This window comes from Theropithecus gelada, chromosome 7b (assembly GCF_003255815.1).
Source record: "Theropithecus gelada isolate Dixy chromosome 7b, Tgel_1.0, whole genome shotgun sequence".
NCBI classification, from domain to species: Eukaryota; Metazoa; Chordata; class Mammalia; order Primates; family Cercopithecidae; genus Theropithecus; species Theropithecus gelada.
Window position 1 is genome coordinate 19,156,563 of NC_037675.1, and position 15,678 is coordinate 19,172,240.

The following is a 15,678-nucleotide window of genomic DNA, read 5'->3' on the forward strand; positions in this document are numbered from 1 at the left end:
TTGAACCAAGGAGGTGGAGGTTGCAGTGGGCCAAGATTGCACCACTGCATTCCAGCCTGGGCGCCAGAGCGAGACTCTGTCTCAAAAAAAGAAAGAGAAAGAGAAAAAGGAAAGGAGAAGAGAGAGGAGAGGACAGGAGGGGAGGGGAGGGGAGGGGAGAGAAGAGCGAAGGGAAGATAAACAATATTAACTATATTTAGAATGATGGGTATCCTTGAAGATCACGGGCACCCTTATCTTAATAACAGTCTGAGAGGGAAAAGTTTTCAATAGTTTCAGTATTCCATCATTATAGCATTACAATGCTTTTTCACTTTTTAAAGATACTATTTATCAGATTAAGGTAGTTCCATCTTACTTTGGTAAAAGGGATTTTTTTCTTTTGTTGTAACAGATGTATGTTGAATTTTATAAAGGTTTTTAAACGTATGGTTTTTTCCTTTATTTTATAAAAATGGTCAATAACACTAATTTTCAAGTATTACATCAACCTCAAGTTCCTAAAATAAACCCAACCTGGTTTTCACACATTATCTCTTTATATATTGCTGAATTCAGTTTGCTTTCATTTAGGAATTTTGTACCTATGTTCATGACTGACTTAGTCAACAGTTTTGTTTCTTTCTTCTTCTAATGTTATTGTCAGATTTTGACATCAAGATTATGCTGGCCTTATAAAGCAAGTTTGGAAATGTCCGTTCCTTTTGTCCCTGGAAAAGGTTGCATAATAATTGTATTTTTTCCTTAAATATAGGAAGAATTCATTGATCTGGGCCTGAAGTATTTTTTTGGGCATTTTTTTTTTTTTTTTTTTTTTTGTGGCAGGGGGTTGGGCGGGTAGGGTTAAAATTTCAGGTTCAGTTTTGTTTCAGATAGAGCACTATTTAAATATCTATCTCTTCTTGTGTCCATTTTGACAACTTTTGTCTTCCTAAGAATTTACACATTTTATATACATCTTCAAATGTATTGATATAAAGTTGTTCACAATATTCTCCCATTACCTATTTGGTTTCTGCTTGGTCTACAGTGACAGATCCTTTTCATTCCTAACATTGCTCTTTTTCTTCATCAGTCTTGCTAGAATTTTATAAATTTTTTATTTTAAGAAACCAGCTTTTTTTTGATACTCTGAGTTATTATATGTTTCACATGTTATTAATTTTCCTTCTTACATTTTGATATATTTAGACAACTGATTTTATCAGCCTTTATCTTTACTTATCAAAGCTTTTAATATATTTTTTCTCTAAATTTCTTATTAGTTGTATCCCACACATTTTTTACTATAATTCAGTTTAAAATGTTTTATTTCCATTATGATTTCTTCTTTGATCTACAGGTTATTTAGAAGTGCTTTGCTTAATTTAAAAATACATAGTGATTTTTCCATTTATCTTTTTGTTATAGATTTCTAGTTTAATTTCACTGTTATCTGTAATCATATTCCATGTGATTTTAAACCTTTGAAATGTTTTTGAAATTGCCTTAAAGGCCAGTATATGGCCTATTTGGGTAAATGTTCCATATGCACTTGAAACAAATGTAAATTCTGCAGTTGTTGTGGACAGTGTTCTATATATATATCAAGTAGGTGGATTTTGTTAATGGCATTGTTCAGATCTTCTATATTCCTATAGGGTTTTTTTTTGTCTTCTTGTTCTATCAGATACTGAGAGATGTATTTAAAAATGCCCAAACAGGATTATGAATTTGTTACTCCTTTTAAGTCTGTGAAATTTTTCTTTACGTATTTTGAAGCTATATTATTAGGTGCATACAGATTTAAATTTTTTATATTTTCCTAGTTGATTAATCCCTTCCATTAGTTTTGTTTTTTGTTTTGTTTTGTTTTGTTTTGTTTTTGAGATGGAGTTTTGCTCTTGTTGCCCAGGCTGAACTGCAATGGCGTGGTCTTGGCTCATTGCAACCTCTGCCTCCCGAGTTCAAGCAATTCTCCTGCCTCAGCCTCCCAAGTAGCTGGGATTACATGCACCCACCACCATGCCCAGCTAATTTTTGTATTTTTAGTAGAGATGGGGTTTCACCATGTTGGCCAGGCTGGTCTCGAACTCCTGACTTCAGGTGATTCACTTGCCTCAGCCTCGCAAAGTGCTGGGATTACAGGTGTGAGCCACCACACCTAGCCCCTTTCATTAGTATTAAATATTCCTCTTACTATCCACTAATTCTCCTTTCCTTTGTCTGATATTGATATAACTATGCCAGCGTTTGTTTGGGGAGGAGTAGAGTTTGCATGGTATATATTTGTCCATCATTTTACTTTCAACATTTTTTATAGTATATCTCTTATAAGCACCATATAATTGAGATTTAAAAAAATCCAGCCTGGCAATCTTTGTTTTTACACTTGTTGTAATTACTGGTAAATGTGAACTGAAATCTACCTACTCACCATCTTAACATGAGTTTGCAATTCATGTTGCCTGTTCTGTGTTTCCTTTTCTTCTTTTATTTTGGATTCAATATTCTGTACCATTGCATTTTCCCATCTCTTAGCATATGAAACTGCAGAAAGGACTAAAACCAGAGGAGAGCACACAGAATCTTGACTGTTCTTCAGAAATATGTGGGACTCTGTTAAAATGAAGATTTCTGCTTCTCACTCCAGAAGTATTGAATCAAAATGTGGAGCAGAAACAGGCAAGGTGCATTTGTTTTTAAAGCTCCACAGGTAATTCTGATGGACAGCCAGTTGAACCATCAATCTAGACTCTGTTTCCTCCTACACCTTTGAAAGGTAAATACAGAAAATGAGGCTGAGAAAATACCTTTATAATCAGTCCCCTTTCTTAGCACTTCAGTGGTTCCTGCACAGGTTGCAGATGCCGTGCTCTGGTTAGACTCCAGCCCCCAGGCTGGCTGGCTGGTTCCACCGTGCATAGCCCAGAGGCTCACCCCAATCAGGCAAGGGGCTCCCCATGTCAGCCAGGCTTGTCTTATCTGGTGTCTGACACCACAAAGGCAGCAGCCCAAATATCCCAACCTGGCTTCCTTCTCCTCACTGCTTCCCTGATTCCTGGCATGGCCCTTCCGGAGGAATGGCGAGTCTTTACTTCCACTACACAGGAAGACCTGTAAGCAATGTGTGTGCTGAATCTACTCAATCACCACGTACACTGGACTTTTTGTTTTATTGTAAGTCATTACTGTTACAATATTGATGGCACCGAGACTGCATTTTTATAAGGTCCTCTGGAAGAATCCCGAGCCCTTGTTTCCTGTAGAAAGGGTGGTTTCCTTTAAAATTAACCACAAAAGCCCTAAATAGTGTTACAAAAATGTGTATCTACTTCTTATGAAGTGGTTTAGTGCTTTCAGCTGTATCAGAAATAGTTAAAACTGGTATATCAATTTTACCTTCAACATTCAAATGAGAAAACAAACTGGAGATAGAGCTAAACAAACACTTTTCTACCTTAAGCAAGAAGATATTGGGTACAGAGGCAGAAACCAAATAAGCAAATAAGAAAATATACCGTTAACTGAAAACATAAAAAATTGTATCTTAGTGTGACCTTCTTCCACCAAAATAATAATAATATAATATTAATAAATCAATAGCTATGCCCTAAAGTGGGTGCAGGCATTTTGATTTATAATATCATATTATACATATAATGCTTATGATATCATCCTCATAAAAGCAAATGTTATACAGAGAAAATCTGACCTTGTTTTTCTGTTCTAACAATTTCTCAAAAAGATATTTTGTTGCAGAAAGAATTCTAAAGGATTTTTTGTTTATTTTTGTTTAGCCTTAAGGTTTCAAATGTATACTTTTATGTAAAAATAATAGTAACGCAGTCTGTTCTGTGCAGTGTCCTTCCGGCCTCAGGGGCCCTGCAGCTGCCCTGCTTAGGGCTGATTTTCCAGTCCCTACAAGCCGACCACTCCTGTGGCTTTATAATACGAGCCCCTGAATAAATAGGATGAATGTACAAAATCTGACCATTATGAGAGACTGTGGCGGGGGTGAGGGCGGATGCAGATTTCACTGAGGGTCTTCCTTGGGAAGGCCTGGCCTCTCCTCAGTTAGCAGCCACCTGAGAAGTCTCCCAGGTCAGCCCTGCACACTGTGCCCAGGACATGTGTCCCTGTGGTGACAAGGCCACAAGGGAGGCAAGGACGTATGCAAGTCTTCCCCAGTGCTCCCTTCCTGAGGGTGAGGACAAGCTGGCTACTGACCTGCCCATCCCTATCCTTCCTCCCAGGGAGCTGGCACTGACTCTAACACCTGCCCTTAAATGTTTCTCGGGGGTATATTTTGGCCTTTTGTGTTGTGCTGTTTCACTGTGACACAGGCTGATTGGATTGGAAGCCAGAGGAAATCACGCAGCATCCTCTGTTCCCAAGATCTCCCCGGGTCAGGCAGTGCACATGCATGCCCTCCCCAGAGGCTCAGGCCTCCTGGGTGATGCGGCTCAGCAAGCAGCCTGACCTGGATCCCATTCCCCCGTGGAGGTCCCCAGGTAGTTGTGTTGGCCTGAAAGAAGGGCTCAGGGCAACAGCACAGAAATTTCCTTCCTAGAAAGGGAAAAAGGGAAAGACCAGCAAATGACAGGAAGGAACAGGGCCTAAACTTCCTTCCTTGAACCAAGGGTCCTGAGGGAGAAGAATTCCAGGAGAATCTGAGAATGACCCTTGGAGAACTGATGCATAAATAGTTAGCAAATAAAATGGAACACCTTTCTCGGCACTTTCATTTCCAGGTATCTCCAGAGTTATTTAAGAGGAATTTTTAAAGATTCTGCCTTTTGTTCAGGCCCAACGCAGTGCCAAGTTTAGCCAGGTTTCTCTCTCCCAAACAGTGCAAAGTGGGTTGGTTCACATTGACAGTGTGTACTTAAACTTCTGTGATCTCACTTAATCCTTACTGCAACCCTGTAGGGTGGCAGGCAGGGACTGACACCACCCTGTGGAGGTGACACACTTAAGCTTCAGGATGTGTCCATAACGTGGAAGAGTCTCCTGGTGTGGTCCTTCTGCTCCTGTCCTACTGCCACTTCTAACTCATTTTTGAGAAACAAGCTGCTCTTTGTGGCCAAATACACCTGAGAAAAATGGCATTACTTAGCATTTGTGAAAGTGTCCCGAGGACAGGCAAGGTGACAAAGTGAAAGGGCCTATAACAAAGTGATCCCCTGAGAAAGTTATATGCACAAAGGAGCGCAGTTAGAACTGACAGGGTTCTCTGGAGAAATCTTTGAAATATTTGACCAGTCTGAGTCCTAACTGCAGTAAAAATTCCTGGGCATGCTTGTATTTAACATTTTAACACAAGTTAACAACATTTTGGTAAACATATCTTAGGTGGGAGGGAAGGTGGTGGTGAGAAAGAGGGAAGGGCAGAATCTGGGGTATGTGTGGGGCTTGGAAGCCAGGCTGCCAACAGTCCTTGCAGCATGCTGTGCCGTGGGAGTCCCGTGGGCTTCCAGCTAACAGCTATGCTGACCATTGGGAATGAGGTGCCTCTCAGCCCCGAGGCCGTTCTTTAAACAATCCATCTCTTTGCCTTTGGTACCATCTTCCTCTTCCTCCTCCTCTTCCTCTTCCTCTTCATAATCCTCGTCATCGCTTCTCACATCCTGGATGTTCTAGACAAAGGAAAGAATTGGCTGAGTGACAATCTTCCAGGAAGAGTCTTGAGTAAATCTGCCAACAGCCAGTTTCAAGTATGGCTCCCTTTAAGGAAAACCCAACATCTGAATAACTAAACATTCACCAACATTGACTATATCATGGATCATAAAGCAAACCTTAACAAACCTAAATAATTGACATTATGCAAAGCATATTTCTAGACCATAATGGAATTAAGCTAGAAACCAATATCAAAAAGATAATAAGGAAATTTCAAAACACTTGGAAATTAAATAAGACCCTTCTAAACAATCACTGGGTCAAAGAGTAAGATTCAAAGAATATTAGAAAATATTTTAAACTAAATGAAAATTAAAATACAACATATCAAAATTTGTTCAATGCAGCTAAAATAATGCTTAAAAGGAAATACATAGCATTAAATGTTTATATTCAATAAGAAAAAAAGCTCTCAAACAATTTGAGCTTCAACGTTAAGAATCTGGAAAAAAAGAAGAGCCAAATAAACCCAAAGCAAGCAAAAGGAGGGAAATAATTAGGGCAAAACAATTAATGAAACTGAAAACAGAAAAAGCAATAGGGAAAACCAATAAACCCAAAAGCCAATTCTTTGAAAATATCTACAGCATTAGTAACTCACTAGCAAGATTGATAAAGAAAAAAAAAGGGAAAGCACAAAGTAGCAGTAAAGAAAAAGAAGACAAGACTATAGATACTGCAGACAATAGAAGAATAACAACAGAATGCTATGAACAACTCTATGCATATACATTTGACAACTTAGATAAAATGGGCCAATTTCTCAAAAACTACAAACTACTAAAACTTGCCCCAGCTGAAACAGGTAATCTGGATAGTCATATAACTATGAAGGACATTTAATTTGTAATCAAAAACCTTCTGAAAAATAGCAGCATTAGGTCCAAATGTTTACATTGGTAAATTCTATGAAACACACAAAGGAGAAATAACACAAAATATCCACAATCACTTCCAGAAAATAGAAGAGGAGGGAACATGTCTCACTTTATTTTATGAGGCCAGAATTAATTAACCCGTGTAAAGTTTTTGCAGATGTGATTAAGATCCTTGAGATGAGAATAGTATCCTAGATTATGTAAGTGGGCCCTCTATGGCATCACAAGTGGTCCTTATAAAACCTGAGGCAGAGGAAGGGCCAACACACAGAAGAGAGGCAATATGAAGACAGAGAAGAGACTGGGATGATGCAGTTACAAGCCAAGAAATGCTGGCAGCCACCAGAAGTTAGAATCAGCAAAGAACAGATGCTCCTCTACTGCCTCCGAAGAGAACACGACCCTGCTGACTGACACCTTTATTTTAGCGCAAAACTAATTATGGACTTCCGACCTCTTGAACTGTGAGAGAATACATTTCTCTTATTTTTAGCACCAAATTTGTAGAAAATTGTTACAGTCACCATAGAAATTAATACAACTAGCAGTGGCCAATTAAAAACTGAAATTTAAAAATCTGTGCCATTCATAATAGTTTGAAAAATCAAATATCTAGGTATACACCTAACAAAGCATGGATAGGATCTGTATTTAAAACCTACAAAATTCAGAGAGAAGTCCGAAATTCTTTGAAAGAAATCAAAGAAGATATAAATAGTTGGAGAGACATACTATGTTCATGAATTGGAAGACTGAACATAGTGAAAGTATTAATTATCCCTATATTATCCTATAGATTCCACACAATACCAATCAATGTCCCAGCAGACTTTTCTATAGATGCAGACAATGTAATTCTAAAATTTCTATGGAGAGGCAAAGGAACTCGAATAGCTAAAGCAAATCTGAAAAACATAATAAAATGGGAGGACTTACACTGCCAAATTTTAAGACTTATATAAAGTTACAGTAATCCACACAGGGTGGTATCTGCAAAGGAATAAACATGCAGATCAGTGGAACAGAATGGAGGCTCTAGAAATAGATCCACACAAGTATGGCTGATTGAATTTTTACAAAGGTTCAAAGCAATTCAGTGGAGAAAGAATAGTCTTTTCAACAAATGGTCAGAGCAACTGGACATCTGTAAGCAAAGAAGTAAACTTTGACTAAAATGTCATACGTTGTATAAAAGCCAGCTTAAAATGGGTCATGGATCTAAATGTAAAATATAAAACTATAAAACTTTTAGAAGAAAACCCATGACCTTGATCTGGGCAATGAATTCTTAAACATGGCACAAAAAACATGAAAGAAAAAAACTGGCAAACTGGACTCCATCAAAATTAAAAACTTTTGCTCTAAGACAGACACTAATCAGAGAATGAAAAGATAAGCTGCAAACCGGGAGAAAATATTTGCAAATCACATATCCAATTTGTATGCATAATAAAGAACTCTCAAAACTCAATGGTAAAAAAAAAATAAAAAAAAAAAAACCCTAATTTAAAAAATAGGCAAAAGACATACAAAGAGACACTTTATCAAAGAGGACACAGGATGACAAATAAGCATATGAAAGGATGTTCAACACCATTAGTCATTAGGAAAATGCAAATGGAAACCATGATGATGTACAACTACAAACCCATTAGAATAGCAAAAGTTAAAATGACTGGCAATACCAAGTGCTGACAAGGACGCAAAACAATTGGAACACCTACACAATGAAATTACTGACAATAAACTACTACTAACAATAAAAAGGAACAAACTATTGACATTTATAAGAAGTTGGATGAATCCTAAAGATATTATGCTGAGTAAAAAAATGTTAGTTTAAAAATATGATCTATTATATGGCACATGAATTTCATTTTCATGACATTCTCAAAAAGATAAAACTATAGGGATGGATAACAGATAAGTGGTTGCCAGGAACTGGGTTAGAGGGAAGAGTTATTTGGGGTGATGAAATGATGCTCTGTATCTTGATTATGGGGATGGCTGCACAAATATATGCACATGTTAAAATTCACAAAACTCTACATCAACAGAAAAATGTCCATTTTCCTGATAATAATTTTAAAAATAAAATTTATAAGGATTTCTTTTTAGGAAGAAAATACTGTGGGTTTTCCCACTAACATTTGCAAAGTGAAGTACTACTCAAGTGGGCATTTTGGTTGTCAGGATATTGTTATTACTTGTAATTAGAATGTTTTCTATTTTCTTCATGCAAGAACTCCTTCAAGGACAGTTACTCATTATGAGTTATATGTCTCCTCCTCTTCTCTCATGGTGTCTCAAAGTAATTCTGCAGAGAAATCTAGAAAAATAACATCGCCCCAAGGAAAGGAGATGGAGGTGCCATAGATCCGCCCTCACTGTGGAAGATAAAGGACGATATGAATGATTAAAACAAGTAAGATAACTCAAGCTCTGTACATGTCCAGTGATAGACACGACCCCGGGATCACCCTCTAGGCCAGTTCACAAATGTCTCTATTAAACCCAGCTTAGAAAAGAAAAAAAAACATGGAAGATGAAGACTGTTTCTTCTCACATAATTTTTTGAGATGACATCCATAACTGTACAACTGATTTTTTTTCCTTTTGTGACCTGCAGACTAAAATTGACCACCTCCCAAGAGTCTCCGCATATATGTAACCAAGTACCTCCTCTGTGTGTAATCTGAACATGGCTTTTGAAAACCCAATGTGCACACATTATACTGGCTTAATCACAGAAATGCAACTTCATGGGGCTCTTCTCTGTATGTTCGGTGCTTTTCTACAACACCACAGAAAGGGTGTCAAAATAAACAAGCCTCCCTGTAAACACTGAGGAATAAACTTGGTGTCTCCTCAGTTAAGATGCATCAGAGAAAGGCAACCTTTCTCTGATATGCTGGGAGCCGGGATCAAAAGCACTTCCTCCTCCAGATGAAGCCTTTCAGGAAAGAGCCATGCTTAGTTGATGCTTGCTTACATAGTCACTGCCTCTTCCTTTCTCAAAAGATTTCTATAGAGAACAAGGGTATATTAGTCTGTTTTCATGCTGCTGATAAAGACATACCCAAGACTGCAAAGAAAAGACTCCTTCCACACTGGTTAGGAGGCCTCACAATCATGGCAGAAGGCAAGGAGGAGCAAGTCTTGTGCAGGGGAGCTCCTCTTTTTAACACCATCAGATCTTGTGAGACTTATTCACTATTGCGAGAACAGCATGGGAAAGACTCACTCCCATAATTCAATTACCTCCCACTGGGTCCCTCCCATGATACATGAGAATTGTGGGAGTTACAATTCAAGATGAGTTTTGGGTGGGGACACAGCAAAACCATATCAGAGGGGAAACTCAAATCAGAATAAAGAACCTAATTTCTCTCCAGAATGGCATACCAGCATCTACCCACCCATCTCTGCAGGACTTAAAGAGCTATGTTAGCTAAGAAAGACACTAGTCCTTGAGGGTGCCACCCCATCTGCTCCCAGCCACATACCCTCCAGCCATTTGCCTTTAACAAGAGATCCCAACTGTATAGGGCCTGTTGGAACTTTATAGCATCTTGGCGGTCATAAAGGTTAGAGAATACTACTGACGTTTAGGGAGCAAAGGCTAGGGATGCTGGCAGTCCTGCAATGTGCTGACATTCACATGTCCCATCAGATATGCATGTAGGTGAAAACCCTGTCTGTAACTATCCAAGCCTAGAATCTAACTCCTTTGTACATTCAAGCACAATAATTTTTTGGATGGTTTTAATATATTCTGAATTTTCCAGGATTGCAACTATGTATATAAGTCAAAGTAAGACTATACAGTTTGCCCTCCATATCCATGGGCTCCACATTTGTCAAAAATATTCAGGAAAAAAAAAAAAAAAGAGTGGTTGTCTCAGTCCTGGACATTTACAGATTTTTGTCATTCCCTAAAAAGTGTAGTACAACAACTATTTACACAGCATTTACATGGTATTAGGTATTGTAAGTAATCTAGAGAAGTATACAGGAGGCTGTGTGTAGGTTACATGCAAATGCGACATCATTTTATTTATTTATTTATTTATTTTTCATTAATTTATTTATTTTGAGATGGAGTTTTGTTCTTGTTGCCCAGGCTGGAGTGCAATGGTGCAATCTTGGCTCACTGCAACCTCTGCCTCCCAGGTTCAAGTGATTCTCCTGCCTCAGCCTCCCGAGTAGCTGGGATTACAGGTGGCCACCACCGTGTCCATCTAATGTTTATATTTTTAGTAGAGATGGGGTTTCACTATGTTGGCCAGGCTGGTCTTGAACTCCTGGCCTCAAGTGATCCACCCACCTTGGCCTCCCAAAGTGCTGGTATTACAGGTGTGAGCCACCACACCCGGCCAATTTTATATGAAGCACTTGAGAATCCTCAGATTTTGGTATGTGTGGGTAGTCCTGGAACCAATCCCCAATGGATACCAAGGGAAATATGTACTTTTCTGTTTGGAAACTCACAATTCCAGAACACCACGTCACTGACAGCAATGCTACTGATGACATTTGAATCACCCATATAACACAGCTGTATCAGTCTTCATTTGTAGCCATCCATTCTTGGTGGTTCTGTATACACTCAAGCACAGCACTGGCCAACTTCATGACATTTTCTAGCATAGTTATGCACACATTTCACACACGAAATGTATATTTTATCAGAAATATCTTTCATCTCTTTTAAAAACAGCTGTGGAATTATATTGTTTTTTGAAATTATAATTATAGGTAAATTATATAACCTAGGAATTTAGTTTCAGGCCAGTGAAGGAATGTGGCTCCGATAGGATTGACAACTACTACTTTAGATGATGAATCAAGCTCAGAAAGGATCCCTCTGGATTTCCTTGTGGTAAGAGTTTGTTAGATGGATGAATAGGATGGGTGCATGTCATGCAAGCTTGAATGATATAAATTGGAAATCAATAAAATCTCACTTTATATTCAATTTTACCTTGTACAGTCCATCTTTCATATAACAATAATAGCAATGACACTTAAAAGGCTTAACATGTGGCAGACTTGGGACTAAACAATTACATGAACAACATTTCCTCCTCACTGCCACAGGACATAACAGCAGTTCTCTTTAAAAGAGAGGAAACTGAGGCTCAGGAGGGTTAAGTAAATTTTACAACACCACACAGCTATGAGAGGCACACAGGATGAAAAGCCAGACTCTAAGCTTACACACCTTGAACAGCAGTGCTCTACAGACCCTTGCTGGAGTAGGCTGCACAAATACTTGATGAGGCAGGACACCCAGGAGACTTGCAACCCAGTTCTATTTGAGGTTGGCTCTTTGTATAAGAAAATGCCTTCTCCCCTCCTTCTGAGCCAAGTGCCCCCTGTCTCACTACACCTTCCATCCCTATTCTGACCTTCCCTCAGGTGCCATCAGTTCTGGCCTTTAGGTATAAATTTGAAGATAAAAATTAATCCTAATAAATGATTATTTCCTAGGTGAGACAAGCACTGATAAGTTCTATATTCTATTTCATTTTTAAAAATGACAGTCTAGATCTATGAGATGGATTTGGCAACCTATTAATGATTTGCAACCCACAGTTTGAAAAACACTGGCTAAGGTATGCTAGAAAAATGAGGTTTTTCTAATCAGCTTAAATTTAAAAAAACTTTAAAAAAGGTGCAGCCCAGCACCCATATTCTGAGAAAAACCATATCACAAGTGCAGATTTTTTTCCAGTAATTAAAACACTTCATAGAAATTAGAAACAAAATCAAGTATGCTCTAGGGGGAACAAGGGATCTACACACTCACTAGAGGTCAAGCCATGGTGTTTTCTGAAACTCTGCCTGTCTGCTTTGACTTAGTGCCAAGACTTTGCTTGCAAAACCAGTGTGAGTCCATTTCTTTGAATCTACTGGGCTCACTGTGTTGCCCTTCCCACTTGCTCTCCACACACCAACAACCTGTAGGTTTTGTTACTGAGTTATTGGAACTTTTTTTAGGCAAATTGTTGGCCCTAACCCCCCTTCAAATCATTAAAGGGCCAACCAAACACATGCTTAAAGAAAGATCCAAAACCCTCTTTGAAGAGTGGAGAGGTGGACCTGCGTGTCGGCAGCCACAGGACTGTAGTGATTTTGTGCCCTGGCCCGAGCATGCTGTGGCACACACGCTTGTCATCTGCCAAATTGACTCCCCCTTGGGAAAGTTTTACTATAGCAGCCGCCATTACAGAGCATATTACTATTCTGATAACTTTCAATAACTTTCCTTTTAGACCTAGCAAAGGTATCTAATATTACACTGAACTTTCTCCAAAAACTACCTGGGTGGTCTAGAATAAGTTATTAGCAATATTATTCATTCCACATTGGAAGTGGATGGTCATGATTTTTTAAGGTCTTTTAGAAGTTTCTGCCCCCAACAACTCCCTTTGGTTACATAAAACAACAGTGAAAAGAATGAGAGACAAGTTTCTAGCTTAAAAGAGACCCAGTTACTTGTCCTAACAGGAGCTTTCGAGCCCTCACATCACTCACCAGGACCAGTATTTGCAAATATTATCAACTTGGCACTCCAGCAGGCACAGGAGGCCTGCATTCGGTGGGTGTGGTTGAAATCACAGTCACTACAAAGGGAGACTTCTTTTAGTTTGAGAACATACAATATACTAGGAGAAACTGAAAACCCTGAAATTAGGACCAAAATGACCTTCCCCTGATTAAAGGTGGATCAAAGTCAAAGTTTTCCTTTGAAGGGTGTGTTCTAGGAGCACAGGCATAGAGATGAACTGCCTCACATTCTAAGACTCACTCATTCAGAGCACTGGAGTGTCCCTAAAGCAATAGATGTACTTCCAACTTCTGCTTATCCTTTTCTTTCGAGGGGCTTAGGAAAACTGATTGAACCTGTCATATCACATGGTAATTAACTTTGGCTGGTATCAAATTTTTTAGACATAGAATACCATCACAAGATAACAGCCCTGACTTCCCACAGTCTAGAAGTGCCAAAGCATTGTCTAAAGTCCTTCTTAAATTTTTGTGGCAAAATGCACATGAGATTTACTATGTTAACCATCTTTAAGTGTGTTCAGTGGGATTAAATACATTCATAATGCTGTGTAATCACCACCGCCATCCATTTCCAGAACTCTTTTCATCTTGTGAAACAGAAACTCTGTACCCTTTAACAATAACTCCCCCACTTCTTCCCTTTCCCCAGCCTCTGGCAACCACCATTCCACTTTCTGTCTCTATGACTTTGTCAGTTCTAAGTGCCTCATATAAGTGGAATCATACAGTATATGTCTTTTTGTAATTTGCTTATTTCACTTTGCATAAAGTCCTCGAGGTTCATTCATGTTGTAGAATGTGTCCAAATTTCCTTCCTTTTGTGTTTTTTTTTTTTCTTTTGAAACAGAGTTTTGCTCTTGTTGCCCAGGCTGGAGTGCAGTGGCACGATTTTAGCTCACTACAACTTTGCCTCCCTGGTTCAAGTGATTCTCCTGCCTCAGCCTCCCAAGTAGCTGAGGTTACAGGCACCCACCACCAAGCCTGGCTAATTTTTGTATATTTAGTAGAGACGGGTTTCACCATGTTGGCTAGGCTGGTCTTGAACTCCTGACCTCAGGTGGGCCACCTGCCTCGGCCTCCCAAAGTGTTGGGATTACAGACGTGAGCCACTGCACCTGGCCAAACTTCCTTCCTTTTAAAGGCTGAACAATATTCCATGGTGTACATATATCACATATTGTTTATCCAATCATCTCTCAATGGTTGCTGGATTGCTTCTATGTTTTAGCTATTGTGAATAATGCTGCTATGAACAGGGGTGTGCATAAATATCTGTGTCCCTGCTTTCAGTTCCTTTAGACATATATCCAGAAGTGGAATTGCTGGATCATATGGTTAAGCCTATGTTTAATATTTTTGTGGAACCACCATACTGTTTTCCACAGTGACTGTATCATTCAACAGTTCCATCAACACTTATTATTTTCTGGGTTTTTTTTAAATAGTAGCCCTCCTAATGGCTGTGAGTGGTATCTCATTATAGTTTTGATTTGTGTTTCCCTAATGATTAGTTATGATGAGCATCTTTTCATGTGCTTATTGGCCATTCATATATCTTCTTCAGAGAAAGGTCTATTCAAGTCCTGTGCCCAATTTTGAACCCAGGTCACTTGGAGTTTTGTTGCTGCTGAGTTTTAGGAGTTCTCAATATGTTCAGTTTATGAATCCCTCATCAGATGTATGATTTGCAAATATTTTCTCTCATTTTGTGGGTTACCTTTAACTCTGTTGATGGTGTCTTTTGATGCCCCAAAGTTTTAAATTTTCATGAAGTCAAATTTGCCCATGTTTTCTTTTGTTGTCTGTGCCTTTAGTGTCATATCCAAAAAATTATTTGCCTTACGTTTTCTTCTATAGTTTTAGGTCTTACATTTAGGTTTTTGTGTGAATTCAAGTTAATTTTTGTGTATGGTGTTAGGTAAGGGTCCAACTTCATTCTTTTGCATGTGGATATTCAGTTTTCCCAGCACCATTTGTCAAAAAGACTCCCCATTGAATGGTCTTGGCACCCTTATCAAAAATTATTTGACCATATACATGTAAAAGTTTATTTCTCTATTCTATACCATGGTCTTTATGTTTGTCTTTATGCCGGTACCACACTGTCTCGATTACTGCAGATTTGTAGTAAGTTTGGAAATCAGGAAGTTTGAGTACTCCAGCTTTGTTCTTTTTCAAATTTATAAGGGGTGCCCTAAAGTCTTTTAAGTCCTGTGAAGTTTGAATCCACATTACTTAAAACACAACCTTAAGATCAGTTTAGTCATGGTTCCCTGACTTACAGAAGAAAAATAGAGCCAATTTTTTGACTGTTCCACGTATACAGAATACTTCTTTTTGAATTTCAGAGCCAGACACAAAAGTTGCTTTTTATACTCTCCCAACTAACCAGTGTAAAATAGAATATGTTCTATTTTTCACTAATCATTTTTTGCTACTCTCAATGAATCTCATTCCTTAAGGAATGATTTCATTTTATAAAAACCTGTGGCTTTTAAAATTAGCTTTTAAGAGAAAAATTAAGTTTTCGTGCTAGACAGACTCTGGAGAGTATCTGGTC

General features: G+C 38.5%; 1 protein-coding gene across 2 annotated transcripts in view; it reads right to left on the reverse strand.

The window, feature by feature from the left end:
* Positions 1-3,136: 3,136 nt before the first annotated feature.
* CERS3 (ceramide synthase 3) overlaps positions 3,137-15,678 on the reverse strand; it is a 135,526-nt gene continuing 122,984 nt past the window's right edge. Inside the window, exon 13 of one of the 2 annotated variants that reach the window (XM_025392216.1) lies at positions 3,137-5,618. In XM_025392216.1, coding sequence (XP_025248001.1) covers positions 5,460-5,618 — 159 coding nt within the window. In that variant the 3' untranslated portion in view covers positions 3,137-5,459. The remainder of the gene's footprint in view (positions 5,619-15,678) is intronic. The other variant, XM_025392217.1, reaches the window with a different exon arrangement.